At 38.5% G+C, this 25,380-nt stretch overlaps 1 protein-coding gene across 12 annotated transcripts in view; it reads right to left on the reverse strand.

The window, feature by feature from the left end:
- The window catches only part of HMBOX1 (homeobox containing 1), a 162,472-nt gene that overhangs the window by 41,191 nt on the left and 95,901 nt on the right, over positions 1–25,380 (reverse strand). For all 12 annotated transcript variants that reach the window (XM_084886441.1, XM_084886438.1, XM_084886440.1 and 9 more), the window contains 2 exons: positions 18,976–19,086; positions 4,238–4,391 (listed from right to left, as the gene is read on the reverse strand). In XM_084886441.1, the coding sequence (XP_084742567.1) occupies positions 4,238–4,391; positions 18,976–19,086 (265 nt within the window). The remainder of the gene's footprint in view (positions 1–4,237; positions 4,392–18,975; positions 19,087–25,380) is intronic.

The following is a 25,380-nucleotide window of genomic DNA, read 5'->3' on the forward strand; positions in this document are numbered from 1 at the left end:
AACTGAATTCAAGGTCAATTCAGCTTTAAGAAGTACTGAGTACCACCCTGGCTGGTATGCTCAGTAGTTAAGAGCATTGGCCCTCAGACCTAAGGGTTGCAGGTTCTATTCTCAGTTAAGGGTACATACCCAAGTTGCAGGTTCTCTCAGATTGGGGTGCATTCAGGAGGCAACTGATCAATGTGTCTCTATCACATCAATGTTCTCTTTGACTCTCTCTCCCTTCCCTTTCTCCCTTCCATTCTCTCTAGAAGTCAATGGAAAAAAATGTCCTCGGGTGAGGATTAAAAAAAAAAAAGTACTGAGTACCTACTATGGATCAGGTCTTACTGCTCTAGTCAGAGAATTAATTACCAAATCAAAGCAAAAGAAAAAGTATTTATATCCTTAGGGACTAAGCATATTTAGGCCAAACTACTTACCAAAGACAGTTAAATCTCAGTGGCCTCCCTGTATTACAGTGATGCCAAAACCAGACAAAGAGATTATAAAAAAATCCTATATAATAAGAGTAATATGCAAATTAACCTGCTACACCCACTAGCCATTGCCCACCAGCCAAGCAGGTGCAAATATGCAAATAAACCCAACCAAGATGGCTACAGCCACAGACAGCAGGAGGAAGATTTGGGTTTCCCAGGCAATGGAGGAAGCCAAGCTTCCCACCTGGGCTTGCCAGCCTAGGCCTCCACTCAAGGCTACCAAATTTCAATGAGAGAAGTTACAGAAATTCAAACAGAAATGGCCCACAGAGCTGGGAAGAACGGGAGGCTAGTGTTGCTCCCAGCAATGAAGGAAGCCAAACTTTCTGTATACCCCCCCCACCACCAGCTCAGGCCTCTGCTTAAGGCTACAAAGTTTCAATTACAGAACATACATAAATCCCAAGAGAAATGGCTGCCATCATGGAGCAAGCAGAAGGCTTGGCTCTGCTCTAGGCTACAAAGTTTCAATTATAGAAGATAAGTAAACCTCAGATACCAGGGCTTCCGTCTGGGTCACCAGGGGGTGTGGCCAGCCTGCAAACCACCACAGGTTGCCCCACACCCCAAGGGTACCCTTATCCATATCAGGTACACCCTTCAGGGCAAACCACTTGGCCTCCACCTGTGCACTAGGCCTCTATCCTATCTAATAAAAGAACAATATGCCGATTGACCATCACTCCAACAAACAAGATGGCTGCCCCCATGTGGTCAAAGATGACTGCCCCTATGTGGACACAAGATGGCCACCACAAGATAGCCAGCAGGGAAGGGCAGTTGGAAGGGACCAGGCCTGCAGGGTAGAGCATCTGGGGTTAGGGACCAAGTCTTCAGGGAAGGGCAGTTGGGAGGGACCAGGCTTGCAGGAGAGGGCAGTTAGGAGCAAACAGGCTGGCAGAGGAGTGGTTAGGAGGTGATCAGGCTGGCAGGCAGAAGCGGTTAGGGGCAATCAGGAAGGCAGGTAGGCAAGCAATTGGGAGCCAGCAGTCCTGGATTGTTCTCAGACTGAAGAGGGTGCAGGCTGGGCTGAGGGACACACTCTTGTGCATGAATTTCGTGCACCAGGCCTCTAGTAAATTATAAGCCAATATCCTTGATGAGCATACCAGTAGATGCAAAAATCCTCAGCAAAATATTAGCAGACTGAATGCAGTAAGATAATTAAAAGAACACATACTAGGAGTAAAATGGCAAGACAGCAGGGAGAGAGTATAAGAAAGTGAGGGAACAAAGGGGATGTGTGTAGATGTGTCTGGAGTGTGTGTGTGTGAGCTAGAAACAGTTAGATCCTGAAGGACTTTCGGGGGCTGGTGGACCAGGCAGTCTTTGACTGCGAGATCCCACTGCCACTGCAAACACGCCTGAGCAGCCGGTGCTGGCACAGGAACCACACCATCTTGAAGGACAGAACTGCTGTGACTAGGATTCTTACCTCACCACCACCCATACTGGCCTCAGATACAAACCAGGACCCTACAGCCACTCTGGACAAAGGTCTGCTACCACAGCTGCACACCCAGAGACACTGAGACTCCAGACACAGGATGAGTTTCTGTGAGTTAAGAGTGCATTCCCTTCCCTGCTTATCCGCGGCAGCGACATAGGGCCTGTGTGACTGGTGGCACACGAACGCGTCTCCTGCCAACACCGGGTGGCTGTGCAGCCCCATCCCCCTAGCAGGCCAGGGACTTTGATTAGCAGTGCATGCGCTGAAGATCACACTGAACACCAGTGACTTTGATTCTCGGCCTGTGCGCACAGGGACTCTGTTTTTTGTCATGCATGCATGGGGACCCTGATTCTCAGAGAGCGCTCAAGACCACAATAAGTGCCAGAGACTCTGATTCTCTCTTAAGTCCCAAGGACTCTGATTCCCAGGCACACACACAGGGACTCTGTTTCTCAGTGTGCGCGTACAGGGACCCTAATTCTCAGCGCATGGACAAGACCTCACTGAGCATCTGTGACTCTGATCCTCAGCGCAGGTATGCGGGAACTCTGATTCTCAGCCTGTGTAGCTCCCGCCAACCATAGCAGCCACACGTCTTGGTGTCTCAGCTCTTCAGTGACACTCAGGTGGTGTGATGCTCCTGCCGCACACAGCTCAGACCCCCACAACTTGGTGTTTGGACCTTCTGGTGATTGCAAAAATGGGGAGACAATGAAACAATCCTCAAAGGAAAGAAAAAGAGGAATCACCAAGAAAGAAAATAAGTAAAGTGGAGGCATGCAATATGTCAGAAAAAGAATTCAGACTAATGGTCATACAATTCATAAAGTGGATGGATGAGAAAATCAACAATATATGCAAAATTCAGAAGAAATCAAATGTTATATAGCTACAATCAAAAACGTGATGGAAGGTTTCAATAATAGTCCAGAAGAAGCAGAGGACTGATTTAGTGAGTTAGAAGATAAGGTAGAGAAACAAGCCCAATCCGAATAGCAACTAAAGAAAAAAATTAAAAAGCAAGAGAAGAGCCTAAGTGTGCTTTGGGACAACATGAAATGAAGTAACATATATATAATAGGAGTGCCAGAAGGACAAGAAGAGCAGGCATGGATGACAATATATCTGAAGAAATAATGACAGAAAACTTCCCTCATATGGGGAATAAAAAATCACACAAGTACAGAGAGTCCCAAGCAAGATGAGCCACAAAAGACTCACACTAAGACATGCCATAATTACAATGGCAAATGTTAACAACAAGAGAAAATCTTAAAGGCTGCAAGAGAGAAACAGAGTTTCCTACAAAGGATCCCCCATCAGATTAGCAAATGATTTCTCAACAAAAACACATCAATCCAGAAGGTAATGGAATGAAGAATATACAAAGTGATGCAAAGAAAAGGACTGAATACAAGAATACTCTACCCAGCAAGGCTATCAATCCAAATTGAAGGGGGAAATCAGAAGCTCCACAGACAAAAAAATTAATTAATTAATTAAAATAAAATAAAATTAGGGAGTTTATCACTACTAAGCCAGCAATGCAAAAAATGCTAAAGGGAATTCTGTAAAAAGAAATAGAAAGGGAGGAAGGAACACAGGCATAAAAAATAGAAATGACTACAAGCAAATACCTATCAATAACCACATTAAACATAAATGGATTAAATGCTCCAATCAAAAGACATCAAGTGACTGAATGGATAAGAAAACATAACCCATATATACACTGTCTATAAGAGACCCACTTCAGAACAAAGGTCTCATACAGACTGAAAGTGAAGAGATGGAAAAATATCTTTTGGGCAAATGGAAATGAAAAAATAGCTGGGACAGCAATACTTATATTTGACAAAATAGATCTCAAAGTGAAGACCATAACAAGAGACAAGGAAGGCCACTTCATAATTCTAAAGGAATTGATACAATGAGAGGATCCCAATGCAGGAGCACCCAAATAATCCAAACTTCTGGAAGATATCAGGGGAGAGATATGAAAATAAGACAGCAAAGAGATTTTCTAAAATATAACATATAAATCTAAATTTAAAAAATTTCTTTTAAAGTTTCTTAAGTTACTAAGGACTCTCTTAAATTATATTTATAGATGTTAACTCCAGTTTTATGAATTCTCAAAGGTGAGAACATATTATTTCAATAATACAACATTTATACTATTCCAAAATACTTTTAGAGATAGAACCTAAATCCGAAATCACTTGTTTGAAATGAAAATTGTCCAAATCTATCCAAAGTGTTTTTCTTTGGAAAACTGCTCATAGGAAAAGGAGATCTGTACCTTTCCATTACAGCGAGACACTCTTTTCTCCAGGTAAATCGACTACCTCGTCGTAATCTGAAGGTGCCAGATGTAGCAGAGACTGGGGGAGGCGTTTGTCTCCATTCTGGGTCTTCTATTGGAATGGGGGCCGGTCTCATACTTAGCGTAGCCCCTGAAATAAATAAGGTATTTTTTAGCAAATATCTTCTAATTTATTAAAACCAATGTGATACATATATCATGAAATCAACAGTAATAAACTTTTGCATCTTCATTGAAACTTACAGGTTATATTAACATATTTTATTGATTTTTTTACAGAGGAGAAGAAGGGAGAGGGACGGAGAGTTAGAAACATCAATTAGAATCATTGATCAGCTGCCTTCTGCATACCCCCTACTGGGGATGTGCCCGCAACAAAGGTACATGCCCTTGATCGAAATCGAACCTGGGATCATTCAGTCCACAGGCCAACGCTCTATCCAATGAGCCAAACCAGTCAACGCTGATATTTATATATTTTTTAGAAATAGAAATTCTTTGACCAAAATAAAAATCTAAAGAAACAAAAACTCTTCCTTAAAAAGTCATCATTAATTATTTTATGTCCTTTTTCCTCCCGGTTTGTCAGTTGTCTTTTATCTTTGTGTCATTTTATTGAAACAAAACTCAAAATCTATCTCTTTTGGAGAATAAGTATGATATTTAGCCCAGTGACAATCAGACTACCTTCCTCTGAAAAATCTCTTGAAATTCCTATTTGAAAGTTTTAATCTTTTTGAACAATTCCCATCTATGTTCAGAAATTTTCTTTACCATTCAAAGGACTTTTTTGATATTGAGAAAATGGAGCCCTAAAAGTATATATGCAGGAAGGAGCTGAATTTAAAATAATCCTAATTTTTGTAAACTCTAAGTCACATACATATAGCATAAAAGAAAATAGGATGATATTTCATATGTTTTAGTGTACTGACGAAATCAAATCTCCATAGGTCTACTACCTGTTAATGCTAAATCCCATTTTCTGTTACTTCTGTCATATAATTAAAACACATGAAAAAAATATTTATAATTGAGATACTATACTAATTCAGACTAACCTTTTCTCAAATAGCCTGAACTGGTGATAATGCATGTATTCATTCCTTCATTCATTTACCAAACCCTTTTTACATGGCTTGTTCTAGGCTAGAAGCAATGAATAAAACAAACCAAAAAAAGCAACATTATCCTTGACTTCATAGACTTCATTCAAAGAATATAAATGTAACTTGGTATGCTATCATAGAATTCACTCCCTGGCTCTCCCATTGTTCTACCTTTCTTAATTTTTTTTTCCAATTACAGTTTACATTCAATATTATTTTGTATTAGTTTCATATATCCATCAAAGTAGTTAGAAAATAATATACTTTATAATACCCATCTGACACCAGACATAATTATTATATTATTGACTGTAGTTCCTATTCTCCCACTATTCTTTCATTCTTTACACTGTGAAATTCATCTTCCCAAGCATAATTATGATCATATCACTCTGCTGATCAAAACCTGCAAAAAGGTTATTCCCTCTGACTATGGAATAAAATCTAAACTCAATATAGCCCTAGAAAAATAGTTTAGAACTGCTTAGAATTATGTGGAATAACAATATTGCACATATTAATAATTATGTATTTCTTTTTCCATAAATAAATCATACTTTATTTATTATACCTTGTAATTAGTACCATAGGTAGTATTTCTACATATCACATATTTAGATTTCTCCTTAAGGGTTATAAGATCATATGCATTCTCTTATACAGATGCCCAGTCCTGATTTCCCTCTCCAAACTTGTTGCTCTTATGTCTTTCTGATTGGAGTAAATGGCATCACCATTCTTCAAATTGCTTAGCTCTAAAATCTAAGATTCATATTTGACTTCTCTATTTCTCCCACATACTATATATCCAATCCAAAGGCAAATTCTGTCAATTTTATCTTCAAAATATATCCAGAATCAAACCAATTTGTATTACTTTTATTGCTACTACTTTAGAACAAGCCAGCATCATCTCTTACGCATAACTTCTTGGGATAGGTTCTAAAGATGGTCTTTCACAGTAAGTCCCAGCTCCTGGTAATCATGCGCTTGATCTGGGCTGGTCCTGGGACATTTTGGCATCAGAAAATGAAAACAATTCAAGGCTGGGTCATAAGAAGCTTTTCAGTTCTTAACTAGATCTCCTTGATGCTGGCTCTTAGCGAACCAGCTGCCACCTAAGTATGATTAACCTGAGACCACAATGTTATAAAGAAGAACAAGCTAGCCAGGTAGAGTGAAAGATGCCCAGCCAACCCCGAGGTGCTCCTGCCAAATGTATCCAGGTGCCAGACATTTGAGAAGAAAAGCCATTCTAGCTACAGGACATACCGTGCAGACAAATGTAGAACCCAGCTGGACAGAAATAAAGCCCTCAGCATTACTTAGTCCCAATACAAGCCAAATGGTAGTGACCCTCTAAAGTGGTTCCCAAGGATCCCTGCTTCACCCTGCTGTGTAGTTCCCCCCCCCCCCCCCTCACCGTACCAGAATTAGTCTGTGATAGTATGTGACTTCCAATGTTAGATTAGAGAATGCACTGTGGAATCTGTCTTGGTTGCCTGTCTCTTGGATCACTGGCTCAGGGAAACTAGCTGCCATACTGTAAGGACATTCAGGGAGCCAATGGTGAGGCCCATGTGGCTCTGATATCTCTGGCCAGCAGACAGAAAGGAACTAGGGTCTGCCAACACTCACTGTGCAACTCCAGTGACTGTGGCCCCCGCAGACAACTCAACTACAACCTAATGAGAATGCTGAGCCACACCATCCTGGCTAAGCCATGCCTGAATTCCTGACCCACAAAAATTGTGAGACAATGTTTGTTATTTCCGGCTGCTAGTTGGTGGGGTAATTCTTCAGTTTATTTCCCCATTTTCCTTGATACACTGAGTATTATAAGTATTACTAATTATTCACATTTATAAACTTACCAGGCAAAAATTTCTCTTTAATACAGATTTTACTATTAGTAAGAACGACCATGTTTTCCTGTTTACCATAGCCATTATGCACCTTTTCTTTTGAGTTTATATCTTATGTCCTTTTTTCTTTTGTTATTCAACTTATTGGTGTGTACAAAGTCATATATAAGTTGCAACTATTTTCCCCCCAGTTTGTCATTCATCTTTTATCTTTAATAACTAGAGGCCCAATACAAGAAATTCATGCAAGGGGCTCAGCCCTCGCACCCTGGAAGGTAGGAAGATCGTCCAGATGGTCATTCTGCTGTTTGACCTAATTAGCATATTAGCTCTTTATTATGTAGGATGGTATGCTTTGTGGTCCTAATTTTTATGTATTCATATCTGTCAATATGTTCATTTATGGTCAATTCACTTTGCATCATTCCAAATATTTTTATAGTTGTTTCATTTTTGTAAACACCTTTAACTTCTTCCTGTAATGGACAAGTATGCCATCATACAATGGTTTAGAGATTCATGACTTAAAATATAGGGCAAACTATGTGTTGCTATTGTTTAACTAAAGTTTTATTTGAACACAGCCATACTCATTCAAATACACACTGTCCTTTCTTATTTTGCACTACAATGGCAGAGCTGAATAGCTGTGACAGAGACCACATAGCCTACAAAGCTTAACATATTTACTCTCTGGCCTTTTACAGGAAGAGCTTACTGCTGATCCCTGGTTTAAAAAATTCCTGACCTACACACTGTGAAACTCTAAACTGAAATCCTTTTTTAGACAGTTCAAGAAAAAGGATTCCATGCTGCCAAGATATCTTGGCAATTAGTTCTAGGTCTAATTCAAAGTTAACAAAGTTTAGGTGTAAGAAGGAACTATGGTGCCGGAGAGTTTAAAAATCTTTATTTTGGTACTTTTCTGAATGCAAACAAATTACAGTCTGACAATGGCGCTGGAATTTATCTAAGTAGACTATGTAAATTTAGTTCTACAGGCATCATAAAAGGTCCAAAATAGAGCCAAGCTGTTATCATGGTTGATCAAGGCAGAGGTAGAAACAGACTGGTAAGGCAGTAGTGGGTCCTCTCATCCAAGTCCTGACTCTGATAAAGAATAGAGAGATTCGGAGCTTCAGTGGGTGGAGGACGGGGAATAGGTCAGGGAATTCCAGGTAGTGGGCCACATCTATATTTATGGCATGCTTTCTTAGGTAAGCAGAGTGATAAATGGGTACAAATAAATCAAAGAATACAAATACTCTTAACTTATTAGATTGGAGAAAATAAGGCAACTAATAATAATGGTTCTTCCCTGGTATTGGGGTTTATTGGTAATATAACTTAATGTTGTTGTTTTTTTTTTTATAATATTCAGTGTTGTCCAATGAATATTATAAAAAGTTTAGATAACATAAAATTGGTCAGGAAGTAAAAGAAAGGGAGAGAGAAGCAAGGAGGAGAAAAAAAGAAAAGTGAATAGTGGCCTGATTACTTTAAAAGTGCCCTAACTAGTTTGGCTGAGTGGCTAGCACATCAGCCTGCAGACTGAAGGGTCTTAGGTTCAATACTGGTCAAGGGCACATGCCTGGGTTACAGGCTTGATCCCCATAGGAGGCGTGCAGGAGGCAACCAGTCAATGATTCTCTTTCATCATTGATGTTTCTATCTCCCTCTCCATCTTACTTTCTCTCTGAAATCAATAAAAGTATATTAAAAAAAAAAGAAAAGAAATCAAGGTAATTTTTGAAAAGAAAGTAGAAAATTCTGAATAATTTCAAATTTGTAAACATACTTCTTTTGAAACAATATCATTACTTTACTTTTGGTTGAAGGCTTTTTTTCTCGGTCCCTTTTCTTTTTTCAATGTAACAGCATTTAAAATAGCACAAGAAGCATTCTGGAAACACTCGAATAAACAGAATTTTGTTTCAGAAAATTTGGTTCATCTTGCTTTAGTCAAAATTGATAGAGAGCAATGAATAACTAAAAATGTGTTAAAAATTATTGACTTTGACAGAAAAATACAAAGATACTAGACTGCAGGAACAATGCATATATAAGACTTAAAACCCATTTGAAAAAAAAATATGAGTTCTGTTTTTTGTTTTTTTTTTCTAAACAACCCACTTTTCCCCTCTTTAGAGGAAGTGTGTTATCTATTTTCTTTACAGAAAAAAAAATTTTTCACTTTATATTTGGGCTCCCATTACGACAAAATTTTGCACATTTATATAGCAACTCTAAACCTAAGAGGGGGAAAAAAACACCTCTTCCTAATTTGTGGATGGGTTTGAAACTTTTGATAAATGTTTTCTTTGTATATAATTTTCTTCTCAGGTTTATTTCAGGGTGTGCCTTCACCAATCAGCTAATAAAAGAATAACTATCAGCATGTCATCACTACTTGGCTCATAAAAGCTAGCTTCTCCGTAAGTAATTCATCATCTTCTCCACGTCACACGGTCACACACGACTCCCCTGAGGCTCTGACACTCTGCAGCAGTGCAGGGAGGAGGAATTACCTCTGTTTGCCAACTTTACTTCTTATGCTCGCTGCATAAGCCTCTGGCAAACTTCATTTAATTGTTTAGTTTAGAAATATGCAGAATCTGTGCCATAAGCCAAGAGGAACTCAGCAAACCCTGTCTGCTCTAGTAATGTTTAAATTAGACAAGGGAAAAGACTGTAGAGCCTAATTGAATTAAATAAAGGGGCTTTTGATGTCAACCATGCTGAACTTAATACTCACTTTTTTTTTTAAAAGGCATTTTCTTATAAATGTTTTCATAAGAAACAAAATGTTTTTTATCAGACTATCTTACTAATATGCCTTGGCAGCCTTTAGGTTATGCTGGGAAATTCTGATGATGATTCTGTTTATTGGATGGAGAGCTACACTATATATGTACTGGACTGTCAGTAATAACCTAAATACCCATCCTCTTATTTTTTTTCTTGCTTAATCCACCTTAGAAACAAACAAAGAAACACACACACACACACACACACACACACACACACACCAAAAAATAAATAAATAAATAAAACACAGAAAAAGAACACACACACAAAAAAAACACCCACCAAAAACAAAATAGAAAAACACAAAACTCACTACCAACAACAAAAAGCCTTATCCAAATGGATCCAGAGTGAAGAGGCTGAAAAAGAGAACTTCAATCAAGGCATACAGAGAGAAATATTCTGAGCCCAGGAATAGAATAAACAAACATTTTTGTATGTTTGTAAGTGTTTAAATATTCCTAAATGAGACAAAGTACTTTTTCATTCTGAAATTTTTAATCAGAATATATATGCAAAGGAATGGTACCATTTACATTTCTTTGGATGAGCTATCAATCCTGCCTAGAGAAAAATTTATGAAATAAAAGAAGGACCTACTAATAAAAATCACTGACATCTTTTTATTTTATTTTTATCTTTTTACCAAATAGCTTCACAAAAGTAGGTCTATACTCTATACCATGTGAACATAGGTTCTCATTTTTAAAAAATATTTTAAATGCAGATTAACAAAGCAAATTAATTTATTTAAAATGCTATATTCATCGTGTTATATCTTATTGTATTCACTTATAAATTTAATATTATCACATTTAAATCCAATTCCTATAAAGCCAACTTTTAAAAAATAGATATAGCTTCCACAGGATTCCAATATACCAAATTTATTTAACCAGTTCTCAACTAGGAACATATAGACAGATTCTAATCATCTGCCTGCAGAGAAGATTCTGACATATTATAAGCAACAACTTACTAGACAGTGAATATGACATTCTTAGGTGCTAATATAATTTCAATTCATCTTATCCAAACATAATAGTTTCAAAGTGTCCATGGAATAAGAAGAAATAATAACTCTTTAGCTAAAATAAAAGTTAAAGTCCAAGGTGGTGGCATAGCTAAACATGGTACTTGCCTCGTCCCATAATCACATCAAAAATACAACTAAACTACAGAACAATCATCATTGAGAACTGCCTGAAATCTAACTGAACGGAAGCCCTACAAGTAAGGACATAAAGAAGAAACCACATCAAGATTGGTAGGAGGGATGGAGCCACAGACTGGTTGGTTCCACATGGTGGATAAACATCGGGGAAGGATATCTCTGCTGTGGAGTTCCCCTCTGAGGAGCAGGGGGTCCCGGCCCCACCGGTGGCTCCCCAGCTCAGGTTTCCAGTGCTGGGAAGAGAACTCCCCATAACTTTTGGCTGTAAAAACCAACGGGTATTGTGGTTGAGTGACAGGGATGCTGCTGGAGTCCCAGGCAGTTCCTCTTATAGGACCCATGGACGGACTTACCCAGACTTACTCCTTTGGAGTTCTAGCTCTGGGACAGCAGCTCAATAACTGAGAGGGACACACTGGGAGGAACTGAAGTGTCTAGCATCAGAGAAAGAGCTGGAAGGGCAACTTTCTCCCAGACAGAAGTGTTGGCAGAGCCTCTGTTCCTTTTCTGAGCTTCCCCCACCCCCACCCACAGAGCCAGTAGGCAGGCACCATATTTGAGCCTCCACCACTGTTTGCCCTACCCAAGTGATTCCAATACCCCACTCCACCAACTATCCTGCCCACCCAAGCTGTTTCCAGTGACTTTCCCAAATAGTTGGCCTGTCTTGGCTCATGCCTCAAATTTTTATTAAATTTCTCACATAAGCAGCATCTGGTGTTGGTGGGCTCCGCACTTCTTGCTAAGTGGCCCCAGGCCAGGCACTAGTAGCAGCCGGCCATGGTTCATAGCTTGACCTCTCCTGGGCACCTCCAAGCCCAGCACAAATAGCAGCCATCTGCAGATAGCTTTGTAGCTCAAGCTGGATAGCCCAGGTAGAACAAGGACTGCCTGGCTGACCTTGGCCTGTACCTTCTGGGAGGCCCTAGAGCTATCACACCCTGTAGACAGCTTCAGACCATGTCAAAGCACCATTCAACCACTTCCACAAATGACACACTCAAGGGGAGGACTCAGCATCACCAGAGAACCACAGAAGTCAGTCCTGGTCTGTGGGGTGTCCCCTGTACAGCTGCTTGTTCACAGTAGTCAAAGCCAATGGGCCTTGGGGTGAATTCCTCCAACGGACATGCCAAGAGCAACCAAAGCTTAACTACAACACAAGGGTGTACACAGCCTACATGGGATGGGAGGACTGGGTGGGAGTGTGGATGCACAGCTCAGGTGAATGGGGAAGCTGTGCCACTGGACTCTACAGGACACCTACTATATTAGGCCACTCTACCAAGTCCAAGAGACATAGTAACTCTACCTAATACAATGAAACAAACACAGGGAGGCTGCCAAAATGAGGGGACAAAGAAACATGTCCCAAATGAGAGAACAGAACAAAACTCCAGAAAAAGAATTAAACTAAATAAAGATAAGGTATTTACTGCAGTATTAAAAAACACTGGTTATAAGTATGCTCAATGAACGTAGGGTAAGAGTAGATGAATTTAGAACCTCAATAGTATACAAAAGGACATAGAAACCATAAAAAAGAACCAGTCAGAAATGAAGGATACACTAACTAAAATGAATAATTTACACCCGTGGCCAGCATGGCTCAGTTAGTTGAACATCATCGTCACTGAGAAGTTGCCTGTTTGATTCCAGTCAGGGCACATGCCCAAGTTGTGGGCTCAATCCTTGGTAGGTGGCATGTAGGAGGCAGCAGATCAATGTTTCACTCTCATATCAATGTTTCTCTTTCTCTCCCTCTCCCTTCCTCTCTCTCTAAAAATAAGAAAAAAATATATATTTAAAAAGAATAATTTATAGGGAACCAATAGTAGAGTAGCTGAAGCTGAGAACCAAAACAGCAATTTGTAATGTAAGGAAGCAAAAAACACCTATTCAGAACAGCACAACCAACCTCTTGTGCGGCCCCCCTCCCCCCCCCCCAAAAAAAAAAGAGAGAAAAAGGAAAAAACCCCACAATTCCCCAAAGTGAAGATAATGTAAGGAGCCTCTGGGACAACTTCAAGCATACCAATATTTGTATCATGGGGGGTAGAAGAGAGAGAGCAAGAAACTGAAAACCTATTTTAAAAAATGATGATGGAAAACTTTTCTAACCTGGTAAAGAAAATAGACATAGAAGTTCAAGAAGTGCAGAGAGCCCCAAACAAGATAAACCCAAAGAGGCCCACACCAAGACACAAGTAAAATACAAAAGGTTAAAGACAAAGAATCTTAAAAGCAGTAAGAGAAAAGCAGTTGGTTACCTACCAAAGAGCTCCCATTAGGCTGTCAGCTGATTTCTCAACAGAAACTTTACAGATCAGAAGGGATTGACAAGAAATATTCATAGTGATGAAAAGCAAGGACCTAAAAAGACTATCATTTAGAATTAAAGGACAAATAAAGAGCTTCACAGACAAGAAAAAGCTAAAGGAGTCGTCACCACCTAGTTGGTATTAACTGAAATGTTAAAGGGGAGAAGAAGTGAAGAAGATAAAAAATATGCATGATGAAATGGCAATAAATAAAAAATATGAATGATAAAATGGCAATTGAATCTAAAAAACAAAATAAATGAACAAGGAGAACAGAAACAGACTCAGAGATACAGAGAACATTTTGATGTTTGCCAGATAGGAGTGGGTTAGGTGAAAAGGTGAAGGGATTAAGAAATACAAATAGGCAGTAACAGAATAGTCATAGAGATGTAAAGCACAGCATAGGGAACACAGTCAATAATCCTATATAATGAAAGGCTAATTAGATTGAATGGCAGAACCACCAAACAATCAGTTGTTATGATGTGCGCTGACCAGGAGGGGATGCAAGTGGAACATGGTGGGCATTGGCAGCAGAGCATGGAACATGATGGGCAGTGGGATGGTGGAGCAGGTGAGAGGGGGTACCAGTCCAGGGTGGGGCACTGGTCATGGTCATTGGGGTGAGCCTCTGGTGTTTACTGAAAATTCTTTGCTCCCACGCACCACAGTCTACCCAGTGCTCACACCTGCTGCTGGCGCCAGCCCCATCACCCCTAAGGGCTTCTCCACCTCCTCCTGCTCCTGAGGGGCGATTGGGGCTGGCAGCCACCATTCGCTTGCACCTGCTGCTGGTGTCAGCCCAGTTACTCTGTGCCATCAACGGATGCGAGCAGGGCTAGCGCTGTCAGCTCATGGTAGTGGCAGTGAGAGTGGGGCTGCCAGCAGACAGAGGACTGGGGGCCACAGCAGGAGGGGCCGGGTGAGAGCACAGAGGATGGGCCAAGACCTGCCCCGTGCCCACCACAGCCTCTCTGCCCACAGTTTCTTCAAGGTGCACAAATTCACTGGACCCCTAGTATTATGATAACTATGTATGGTGTCAAATGGGTACGAGATATATTGGATGATCACTTAGTAAGTTATATAATGTCTAATCACTGCAGTATATACCTGAAATTAACATCATATTGTATGTCAACTGTAATTGAACAAAAAATAAAACTGCACTTATCTAGAAAGAATTCCATAGCATATTAGCTTTTATAATATAGACTGAAATACAAATAAAACCTTTAAAATTAAATTTTAATTGCTAACATCCAATTGGTTTATGCAATGAAAACCAATTGCAACTAGCCTTAGTTCCAATTTTCTCCAATTTCCTGCTGATGGGTGAACCTAGCTCTGGTTCAAACATAGACTGAAATAGGAACTAAGATTAAAAATAAAACATAATTTTCAGAAGAACATAATATCCACCTCGGTGCTAAAATATGAATTCCAACAACAGTATTCTGCAGTGGGAAGTGGTATCAGATCAACAGCAAAAATGTTGTACCTTGGTCTCCCCTTCCTGTTTTTAATGAATTTGTTTTCCTGATATCCAAGTTCCTGCTTGGGACTGGAGCCCAGCCCTGAATCTTAGTGTGGAAATTTAGCACTACCAACTGTGATAAGATTATACATTAGGCATTGTTCTAAGTGCCAAATACAACTGACAAAAATCTCTTCTCTTAAGGAGGCCGACTACCTCAGTGTTTTTCAACCTTTTTTGGGCAAAGGCACACTTGTTTCATGAAAAAAATCACGAGGCACACCACCATTAGAAAATGTTAAAAAATTTAACTCTGTGCCTATATTGACTATATATAAAGTAATTCTCTTGAATAGGAATCAAATAAACACAAAGAAAGTATTTTATAATTACTTTATTATGTAATATTAAGTAAACAAAATAGTGAAAAATTATAAAATTCTTGTCTTGTCTGCACCTACGGCACACCAGGCAACATCTCGCGGCACACTAGTGTGCCGCGGAACAGTGGTTGAAAAACGCTGGACTACCTGACACAAATGACTAGTATTTGCCCTCCAAATTCTTTATTTTGGAACATCCTGACAATTTCTGGTGCGTCCTGGTAACCAATTTCTGCAACGTGACCAGGTCATGAAACCCGAAAGCACAGTTCCTTATTTACTTAGCTGAACCCTTGCCACCAGCCAGCCAGCTCTATTAATTAAACAGACAAGTGCCAAGCTCTGACTCTCTTCATGTGATTTGATCTGCTGTGAATTATGGGAGAAGTGCTATCTTTGGAAAGATGGCTGTAAGCTGAGATTGAAGTGCTGCTGTGGTGACCTATACGGTAGACACTAGCCCCTGGGGCTATTCAACACTTGAAATGTGGCTGATTGGTCATAGGTGCTTTAAGTGTAATACATATATTGTATTTCAAAGAATCAGTACAAAGAAAAAAAAAAGATTAAATGCTGAATAATAACATACATTTCTTAAATAAAATATATTAAGTTTAGCTATTTCTTCTCACCTTTTAAAATGTGGTTATTAGATAATTAAAAATTGCACATGTCATTTGCATTATATTTCTACTGAAATGTGCTAATTTAGAACATTTAACTAATGACATAACAAGAGACATTATTTTGAGAGGTTTGTTGTGTCTAGAAATCATTAGAAAAATATTTAAAAATGAAATTCCTTTGCAGAAAAACTGCCAGCTAATAAATGCTGAAGGAATGTTAGACTACCACCAATCTGCTATCTCCATTGGAGCAACTGATTCAGAGGAGCATCATCAAAGAATGCTAAGACTAGTGGCAAATAGTCGAAGAGGAGAGTCATCCAGTGGCAAGATTACACCCTATAGATTATTTATAAACTGTAACAAGACCTGGTGATCACTACTTTTAACAAATGATCAAACTTAGCATACAAATAATGCTAAGTATACACTTCTGGCAGGTTGTAGGTAAATTGAGGTAAACATTACTTAAAAAGCATTTTGCCCCAATGTTTTATTGTGAAAATTTTCAAACATACAGCACAATATAAGAATTCATGGCAAAAATCTGTACTCATACCATCTAGTATTTTACAACACAGTGCATACTAACTTTATCACATTTCTTTATCATCTTCCTATCCATTTGACTTTGATGCATTTCAAAGTAAATTGCAGACATTAACGCATGCCCTCCCTAAATAATCTATGAAGTATTCTTGCCAAAAATGTTTAACCTAATCTAATCAAGCCTCTAATCCTAAATTCCAATTTATAGGAAATACTTAGAGAGATTAGTTCATTGACAATAAGAGAAAACTAAAAATCCAGAATACGAAACATTATAATATTAAATGATTTAAAAAGTTTGTCATGAAAAGATAGAGTAGATTTAAGAGTCTTAAAACACATAACAAATTCCAACTTATCAACCTAAATCAGATACTATTCAATTTTTAAAAAGCTACCAAAGACATTCTTATAACATTTAGAGAAATGTAAATATGGATTGGATATTAGATGATATTAAGGATTTATTGTTGGGCAGCATAAGAGACTTGGTTGGAAAGTTGTAAGGAGGATATTCTGAGAAAAGGGAATTATGTGAAAGATGCCTGCCCTGTTTATCGGAAATCCGACTTAGGGGAGACTTGGGGAGTGTCGAAGGCAGCACCCCTAATTATTCCCTGACCTTTCCAAACAAGTCTGAGCATGTTCAGACCCCCAGTGTTTACTGGAATCCTATGCTTAATCCCTGAATGTCCTTGCCTAGAGGACAATGTAAACACACGTGTCCTCCCAAGATTACTCACCCTAATGATTGTATCTAAAGATAAAAATTCCAATAAAAGCCTAAGGAGGCATGCAATCGAGGCTGCCTGGCTTCTTCCACTGGGCTGTCCCTTAGCCCTCTCCCCCACAGTCAAACTGTGTCAGAGTAGTCTGTTCATCTGTCGTTCAGGGACTGCTGATCAGCTCCAGCAAATTATTATTAATTTTCTTAGATGTGATCATAGGAACTGTGTTATATAAGCAATTACTTTTTTTTTTTGAGATGAATATGTAAGTTTTGGAGATGAATATGTAAGTTTTAATTTATTTTATAAGAATAAAGCAAATGTAGCAAAATGTTAATAATTACTGTATCTAAGAAGAGGGTGAACAGATATTCACTGTGTTGATCTTTCAACTTTTCTGTACATTGAAACATTTCAAAATAGAAACTGGGTGTCAGGTAGATAAAAAATTCAGTGCAGAGAGGTTAATATGGTCTCTTCTGTTTTGGCCTGCCTGAGCTTTTCAGGTCAAGAATGTGATCTCTGAAAAATATCTTACCACAGCCACAGAAAAATAAGTCTCTATAACATTCTTTATTTCTGCCTCAGGGCCAATGCTATTATTAGGTAAGAGTCTTCGATATGCAATATTACAACTGGTAATTCAGTATGTAAGCAAAGGCTTTAATGCTGTAATATTACAGAAGACAATTCAATCACAAGGTCAACTTGAAGATTGGGCTCACTGCCATCAGTCTGTGTAGTCTGAGACAGTCTGTCATACAACTTTAGGTTTTACTTCATATACCACTTGTTTTTTTTTAATTAAAGATGTATTTTCCTTTTTAAAAAAAATATATATTTTATTGATTTTGTACAGAGAGGAAGGGGGAGAGAGAGAGAGAGAGAGAGAGAGAGAGAGAGAGAGAGAGAGATATCTATCAGCTGCCTCTTGCACACCCCCTACTGGGGATATGCCCACAACCAAGGTACATGCCCTTGACCGGAATCGAACCCGGGACCCCTCAGTCCCCAAGCTGATGCTCTATCCATTGAGCCAAACCGGTCTCGGCCATATACCACTTGTTAAGAGTATCCTGTACTAGAATTTGCCTATCCCTGGCAACCTCAGACACAAAGGTTTCTGTGATCAAAATTTTTCCTTAAAATTTTATTCTACTTTCCAACCTATTGCTGCTCCCAAAGTCATCTGGACAGCTTCCCCCTAAGTCCAAAGACACACTTACCACCCAGGTAATTAGAATTAAAAATAGAAAACCACAAGCAGAGATCATTGGATAAGGAATAGCATGGAGTAAGTGAAAGTATGTTGATACTACTAACTAAAACAAGATTAAAAAAAAAACCCACAAAAAACTAGACATGGAATCTTATGTGTACCTATAGTTGAGCAAAAGAAAATAGCCCACTGACAACCATGACTTTTCCTTCAAACTCTGGTTAGAAATATCAAAAAAACTGGAAACAAACCTTAGATGATAATAGACACTAAATTAAAAATTGGTACAATAGGGCTTAGGTTTTGCAGTTAAGAGTGTTCTTTGGGTTAAAAGTAAAACAGTAAAGTCTGAAACTACCATGGTGAAGACAAGGCAGCACATGGATTCAATAAAGCAATTAATTACATATGTCTCATTTCATATACAATGAGAAAAAGGAAATGATATTTACCAGGGTTTGTCTTCTCAAGTTGATACCATCGGTAAAATGCCCTTTTCTTCTGCTCACTCAGGTCTGATCCCTGCTGCAACAGCCAGTGAGAGATCCGGCTCTGACTGATGCCTATGTAGAAAGAGAAACAGCTGTTGCAAGTAATGAAGTAGCAGGGAACTGAAGGAGGGTTCTCTTGGTTCTAGGTTTTTTTATTCTCTTTTTTATAAGAAAGCTGCATCTTGAACAACTCTTATATTGGGCTTCTTGGTAAAAGCTGGCTAAACGTGTAGGGTATACTCAGAATTACCTACTAGAGGTCAGCACTTTATTAACCAAGATTTGAAAGTGGTCTCTAAAATTAATCTCTTAACCTGGTCGATAAATATGAGATTCCGAGTAATAGTTATTTATCAGAAATTGATTAGATTTGTGCTCCTCCAACCACCACCACCTCCACCCCAATCCTGGTTTAGAATATTAGAACTTTTAATAGATATTAAGAAGAAGAAAAAAATCAAGCTAGAAAGTTTTGCTACTAATTACTGATATTGATAAAAGAGTTAGGGGCTGGGGAAAAAAGAGGTAATTGAAAATACTCTCTTCAATAAAGTTTCTGGCTTATTTGTTAATTCATTTAGGCATTTCAGATTCGTTACCATTAGTACAGATAACTAAGAATTGGAAGACTTTTAGACTTCTGCTGCAATATGACCTCTTAAGAAATCTCAAGTGATAAAGACAGTCTTCAAACACAGACTTTTCAAAAAACTGAACCGAATATAAAGCAGTAGTTTTCAGCTATAAGTAAGAAGCTCTTGACAGCAATTAATTAGAAATGGGGAAAACTTCCACATGTGAAAGTAAAAAGCATGCCTAAAACTGACTTGTATGAGAATCACTTGCTCCTTCTGGACATTATAGCTATTCCAAAAATGAATAATTTAACATACATCTGGCAAAGCAAAGAATAATAGGAAAGATGAAACTGTCTTATATGTCCATAAGGCACTTTCTAAAGGACCAGTCAGCTATCAGAGAGGGTTAACAGTATCTTAACTCTCCCAAGGAATTACTTATGGTAACTGGATAGTACTGAATACCACCTGTGACAACCTGTTTAAAGCTATAATGCACAACAGGAAGAGTGGTTATCATGAAGTAATCACACACCCTAACATGAGAAGCAAGAGATTATATTGAACTCATTAAAAGCAAGCCCCTAGAGTTTCATACTTAAAAAAAAAAAAAAAAAAAAAAAAAAAAAAACTACGTTAGAAGAAAACTTACGGATATGGGGGAGGGAAGTTTTGTTAAAAGACAAGTTGGGCTGTGAAGCAAGGTTCTCTGATTGGAACCACCTTTCATTTCCAAAGGGTGAAATTCAGTTTCCCAAAACCTAAGTGATTACATTCTCAAATAATTCACACAACCGTTTTCCAATGGATTGACGATCTATGTGAAGCAGGTGCTGGCAGCTAGCACTCCATGCTCGTTCAAAGAATGCAAATTATTTAACGTTGGCTGTCTTTAGCAATGCCTTTATCACAAATCCAGATTCAGATATTACATTATTTTTAAACAAGAGTGAAGAAAACAGTTTTCCACCATGTAATCAAAACTGATTTTCATGTCAACAAAATAAAACATTTTTATGTGGATTCTTCACATCAGTACTATACTACTCAAAACAAAGAGAATTTGAGGAAAAATTTTAAAGAAAAAATAGACTATATCAGTTCTGTTACTTTCAGTATTGGATCTCTCTCAGTCATATCGTACAGAACAAACACTGAGCCCACTAGATTTTAGTGCTGTCCAGGTAGTAAAGGAAAAGGGCAAAAGCCCATCAAAAGATTAAATTATGGTATACTCACATGATAAAAGACTGGGCAGACTTTTAAAAGTAATTATCTAAATCAGTCCCCAAAACAAACAAACAACCCCCCCCCAAAACAACAACAACAACAAAACAACAACCCATCAATACCAAGTTTTGGCAAGGACACAGAGTATATGGAACTCTCAAACTGCTGGCAGGAGGGTAAAATGTTAGGATCATTTGGGAAACAATGAGGCAGTATCTACTAAAGTTGAACATATGCATACCATATGACTAGCAGTTTCTTTTTTCCACAAGCGAGCATATTTTTTCCATTGATTTTATTTTTTTAGAGAGAGTGTAAAAGAGGGGGAGAGACAGAGAGAGAGACATTGACTGGTTGCCTCCTCCATGTGCCCCAACCAGGGCCAGGGGTCAAGCCTGCAACTGAGGGATGTACCTCTGACTTAAATTGAACCTGCAACCCTTTGGGCAGTGGACTGATCCTCTAATCACTGAAGAAACCAGCTAGGGTTTTTCCCTCTTTTTTAAAATTGATTTTAGATTTGTTTCTTCCTGCACACATCCCAACTGGGGACTGAACCCAAAACTTGGGTATGTGCCTGACCAGGAATCAAACTCACTCTTTTGAGGTATGGGATGATGATCCAACCAACTGAGCCATATTGGCTAGGGCAACCTAGCAGTTCCTTTCCTCAGTATATAGCACACAGAAATGTGTACATGCTCAATAGCAATGTGTTCAAAAGACACGCACAAAAAGGCTCATAGTCCCCCAATTTGAACCAACTCAAAGACCCATCAAAAGGAAAATGCATAATTGTGGTACTTATGCATTCTACTATAGACTACATGGATAAATCCCACAAAAACAATGTAGTCCAAAAACCATCAGACACACATAAAAAAGCTAGACACAGCTATATGATTCAACTTATATAAAACTAAGAGACACAATCTATATATATATGAAACCCTAATATGCAAATAGACTGAACAGGGGAATCAAACAACCGAACAACTGGTTGCTATGACATGTGCTGACCATCAGTGGGCATGCACAGAACATGGTAGGTGTCAGCCGCAGCAAGATGGTGGAGCAGGTGAGCTGGAGCGCCAGTCTAAGGCAGGGTGCTGGTCTCTGTCACAGGGGTAAGCCTCTGGTGGTTACTGAAAATTCTTTGCTCCAGCGCTCACAACTGCTGCCAGTGCTGGTCCCATTGCACCCATAGCCGCTGCTTGCACGCACCTGCTGCCAGTGCCTGGCACCGGTCCGATAGTTCAGTGTCATCATCGGGTGTGAGTAGCAGCTGCCGGCCCCAATTACCTCTGAGGGCTGCTCCTGAGGGGTGATCAGGGCAGCAGCTGCTGCTCACAACTGCTGCTGGCACCAGCCCTAATCACTCCATGCTATCAGTGGGTGGAAGTGGGGCTAGCACCATCAGTGTGTGAGAGCAGCGGTGGCGGGAGTGGGGCTGCCAGCAGATAGGGGACCAGGGATTGGGGGTGCCTTGGTGGAAGGGACCAGGCGAGAGCATGAAGAATGGGCTGAGGCCAGCCCCTGTGCCTACCGCAGCCTCAAAGCCCACAGTCCTTTCAAGGTGCATGAATTCATGCACTGGGCCCCTAGTTATCCAAATAAATGGCTACCTATAACTAGGAGGAAGCAGGTTCATTACTGGGACATAGTGTGAGGAAAGCTTATATAGTGATCAGCACTATTCTTGATCTGGATCTGGATAGTGGTTATATGCATGTCTTCACTTTATAAAAGTAACTAAGCTAGACACTTTTCTCTGTATATCTTTCAATTTAAACAGGATTCCCGACAAAAGATTTAAAAATTCTATGCAGTATTTAGAAAATAAAGTGAATATGTATCAAGACGCCCATGATATAAATAAAAAAGTATATAGTTTTATAAATATATCTATATTTACATAATATTCTTTCTGTCTTGTACAGTAATGAAAACTTACATATATAGCCAAAAATAGAGTGGTACACTTCCTACACGGTAAACCTCTATATTGCGTATTTTGTTTTTGTTTTTAAATATACTTTTATTGATTTTTTACAGAGAGGAAGAGAGAGGGATAGAGAGTTAGAAACATCGGTGAGAGAGGATCATCAATCAGTTGCCTCTTGCACACCCGCTACTGGGGATATGCCCGCAACCAAGGTATATGCCCTTGACTGGAACCGAACCTAGGACCTTTCAGTCTGCAGGCTGATGCTCTATCCACTGAGCCAAACTGGTTTCGGCTCTATATTGCATTTTTAATCATTCTACAAATTTGTATTAATTATTTTATATTTAGGCTTCCCTTATAAACCAGCTCACTTTACTGGTTATTTTATAAATACTGCAATTAAGTTAAACAACAAAGCACCAAAAAAAAAAGTTAATTTCAGCCTTTCCTCAGCAGTTCCACTCTGAGGTAAACAATGTTATCTGTTAATATATGTTGCTGCATGATTTTCCCTGTGCATAATTATTAATTTAATAAAACAAATGGAGAGAAGGTAATAAAGAATATCCCTCTGTCTAGTCTTTTGTGTGTGAGGAAATAAAAAAGAACTTCACTGTAAATGTAACCTGTTCTCATATAATAAATACAGAAAATGAAGTAATAAAGCAGGTAGTTTTTCTAGTAGTGTTATAAAAATTAAATATGTACAACAACATATTTTTCCAATTATATTTCTTGGTTAGCAGCTTACTGATAGGTCAAGTTCTCTAACTCATCCTTTTGGGGCTCCTCTGTGCCTTTGGAACGTGGGGTGAGCTTGGTGTCATAAAAGGCCTTGCAGCTTCTCTTTACGATTAGTTTCTGTGTTTCTCCTTGGGAAAAATGTTTCCCTAACTCTCCTCTTACTCCCTACTCCTGAAAAAAATATTCTCCTTAAGTTTTAACTCCTCACAAAGCCTCTTTTCTAACCTTTCACAGGCAGAAGAAAAATTTACATATAACCTTCATACACTGAGACTGAAACTAACCTCTGATTAATTTATTTCCAATAAGAAATTGATCACATTGCACTTAAAGGCCAAAAAAGCCTTTTGCCAGCCTTATTCAGATTCTTTTCTGAGCTTCAGCTCTATCGGGCTTCTTCTATCAATAGTTCCTCAAATGCCATGCTCCCTTCCACTAGAGGGCTCTCCACCACTACCCATTCTGGTCAAAGTCTAATAGTACACATTAAAACGTATCTTCCTCCTTCCACTTCCTGTGGAATGTGACACTACTTACTGACCATTCACATCATCTTCATCCTTGGAATGCTGGGTACAACTCTCCAATACAATTTAAGGAATTATTTGCTAGCTCCTTACATGTTAAGTGTTCTTAGGTTTATATCTTTAAGCATCTTCTCTCTATACACCCTTTCTTGGTCATCTCAATTATCAATAATCATAATTTTAAATATTATCTAAATGTCAGAGCACCAGACCAGTTTTTGAAACCATTTGCTAGTTAACTTCATGAGAATTTTCCATAAGTCTTTAACACTGTAAACTTAACTCATTATCCTCTTCCTTTTAATCTGCTCTTCTTCCAGTGTTCCCCATCTCAATTTTATATTCTACTCTACTCTTTCTCCCAATTCTTAAATGCTTACTAAATCTAAAGTTTCCCTTCCTAAAATTCTCTTCATATTTTCTCCAATTCTCATTCCTGCAACTTGTAATCTCAGTCTCTTTTGTTTGGACAATTGGAACCATTTAAGATCCAAAATTCTCTTGATAAGATCCTTTTTAATTGGAAGATCATTTTACAGTTGAAAAAGTGAAAGGTGCTTCTTCAAGCAATTTTCTACTTGAGAAATGCAGCCATCTCTACAATTTTCCTCCCACAATTGTTAAGTTAAAACACATGCATGCATTCGCCACAAAAATAACTTACAAACCTGCAGATGGAAAAATAAAAGTTCTTCATTCCCAACCCTTCTCTTATTCTCTAATGTAAAGGTATTCTTGTTTATTTGATGTGAATCCTTCCAGACTCTTTCCTACGCATTTAATACATAAACATGTGCACACACACACACACACACACACACACACCACACACACACACTTTGTTGTTCTTTAAATACAAATTTAGAGTTATTATCTACATAATAAATAACTTGCATTTCTTACATAATGTTTTGGAATTTTCTCATGTAGTACATTATAAATCTTCATATTCTAATGGCTACATGGTATTCTATACAATAACCCACTTAAATATTTATTTATTATTGGACATTACACTTGTTGCTAATGTTTTACTACTATAAATGATGATGCAATGAACATTCTATGCATATCTTTGTTCATATGAATAAATACTTTGGGATGATTCACAGGAATAGAATTTTTAATTCATACCATTAGTTTGTAATAGGTACTACCAGACTTTCCCCCATAGGTTGTACCAAAATTTTATAATCTCTAGCCCATACTCATGAGACATTATCACCATAGCTAAGTATTATAATACTTATTTTGAAAGTCTGACTTTCTCTTTGTAAACACAATGCATGCGTATTATAAAAAACAATTCAAAGTAGAAAAATTCATAGTAAAGCTAACT

This window comes from Pipistrellus hanaki (genome assembly GCF_964339955.1).
Source record: "Pipistrellus hanaki genome assembly, chromosome: 5".
Classification (NCBI taxonomy): Eukaryota; Metazoa; Chordata; class Mammalia; order Chiroptera; family Vespertilionidae; genus Pipistrellus; species Pipistrellus hanaki.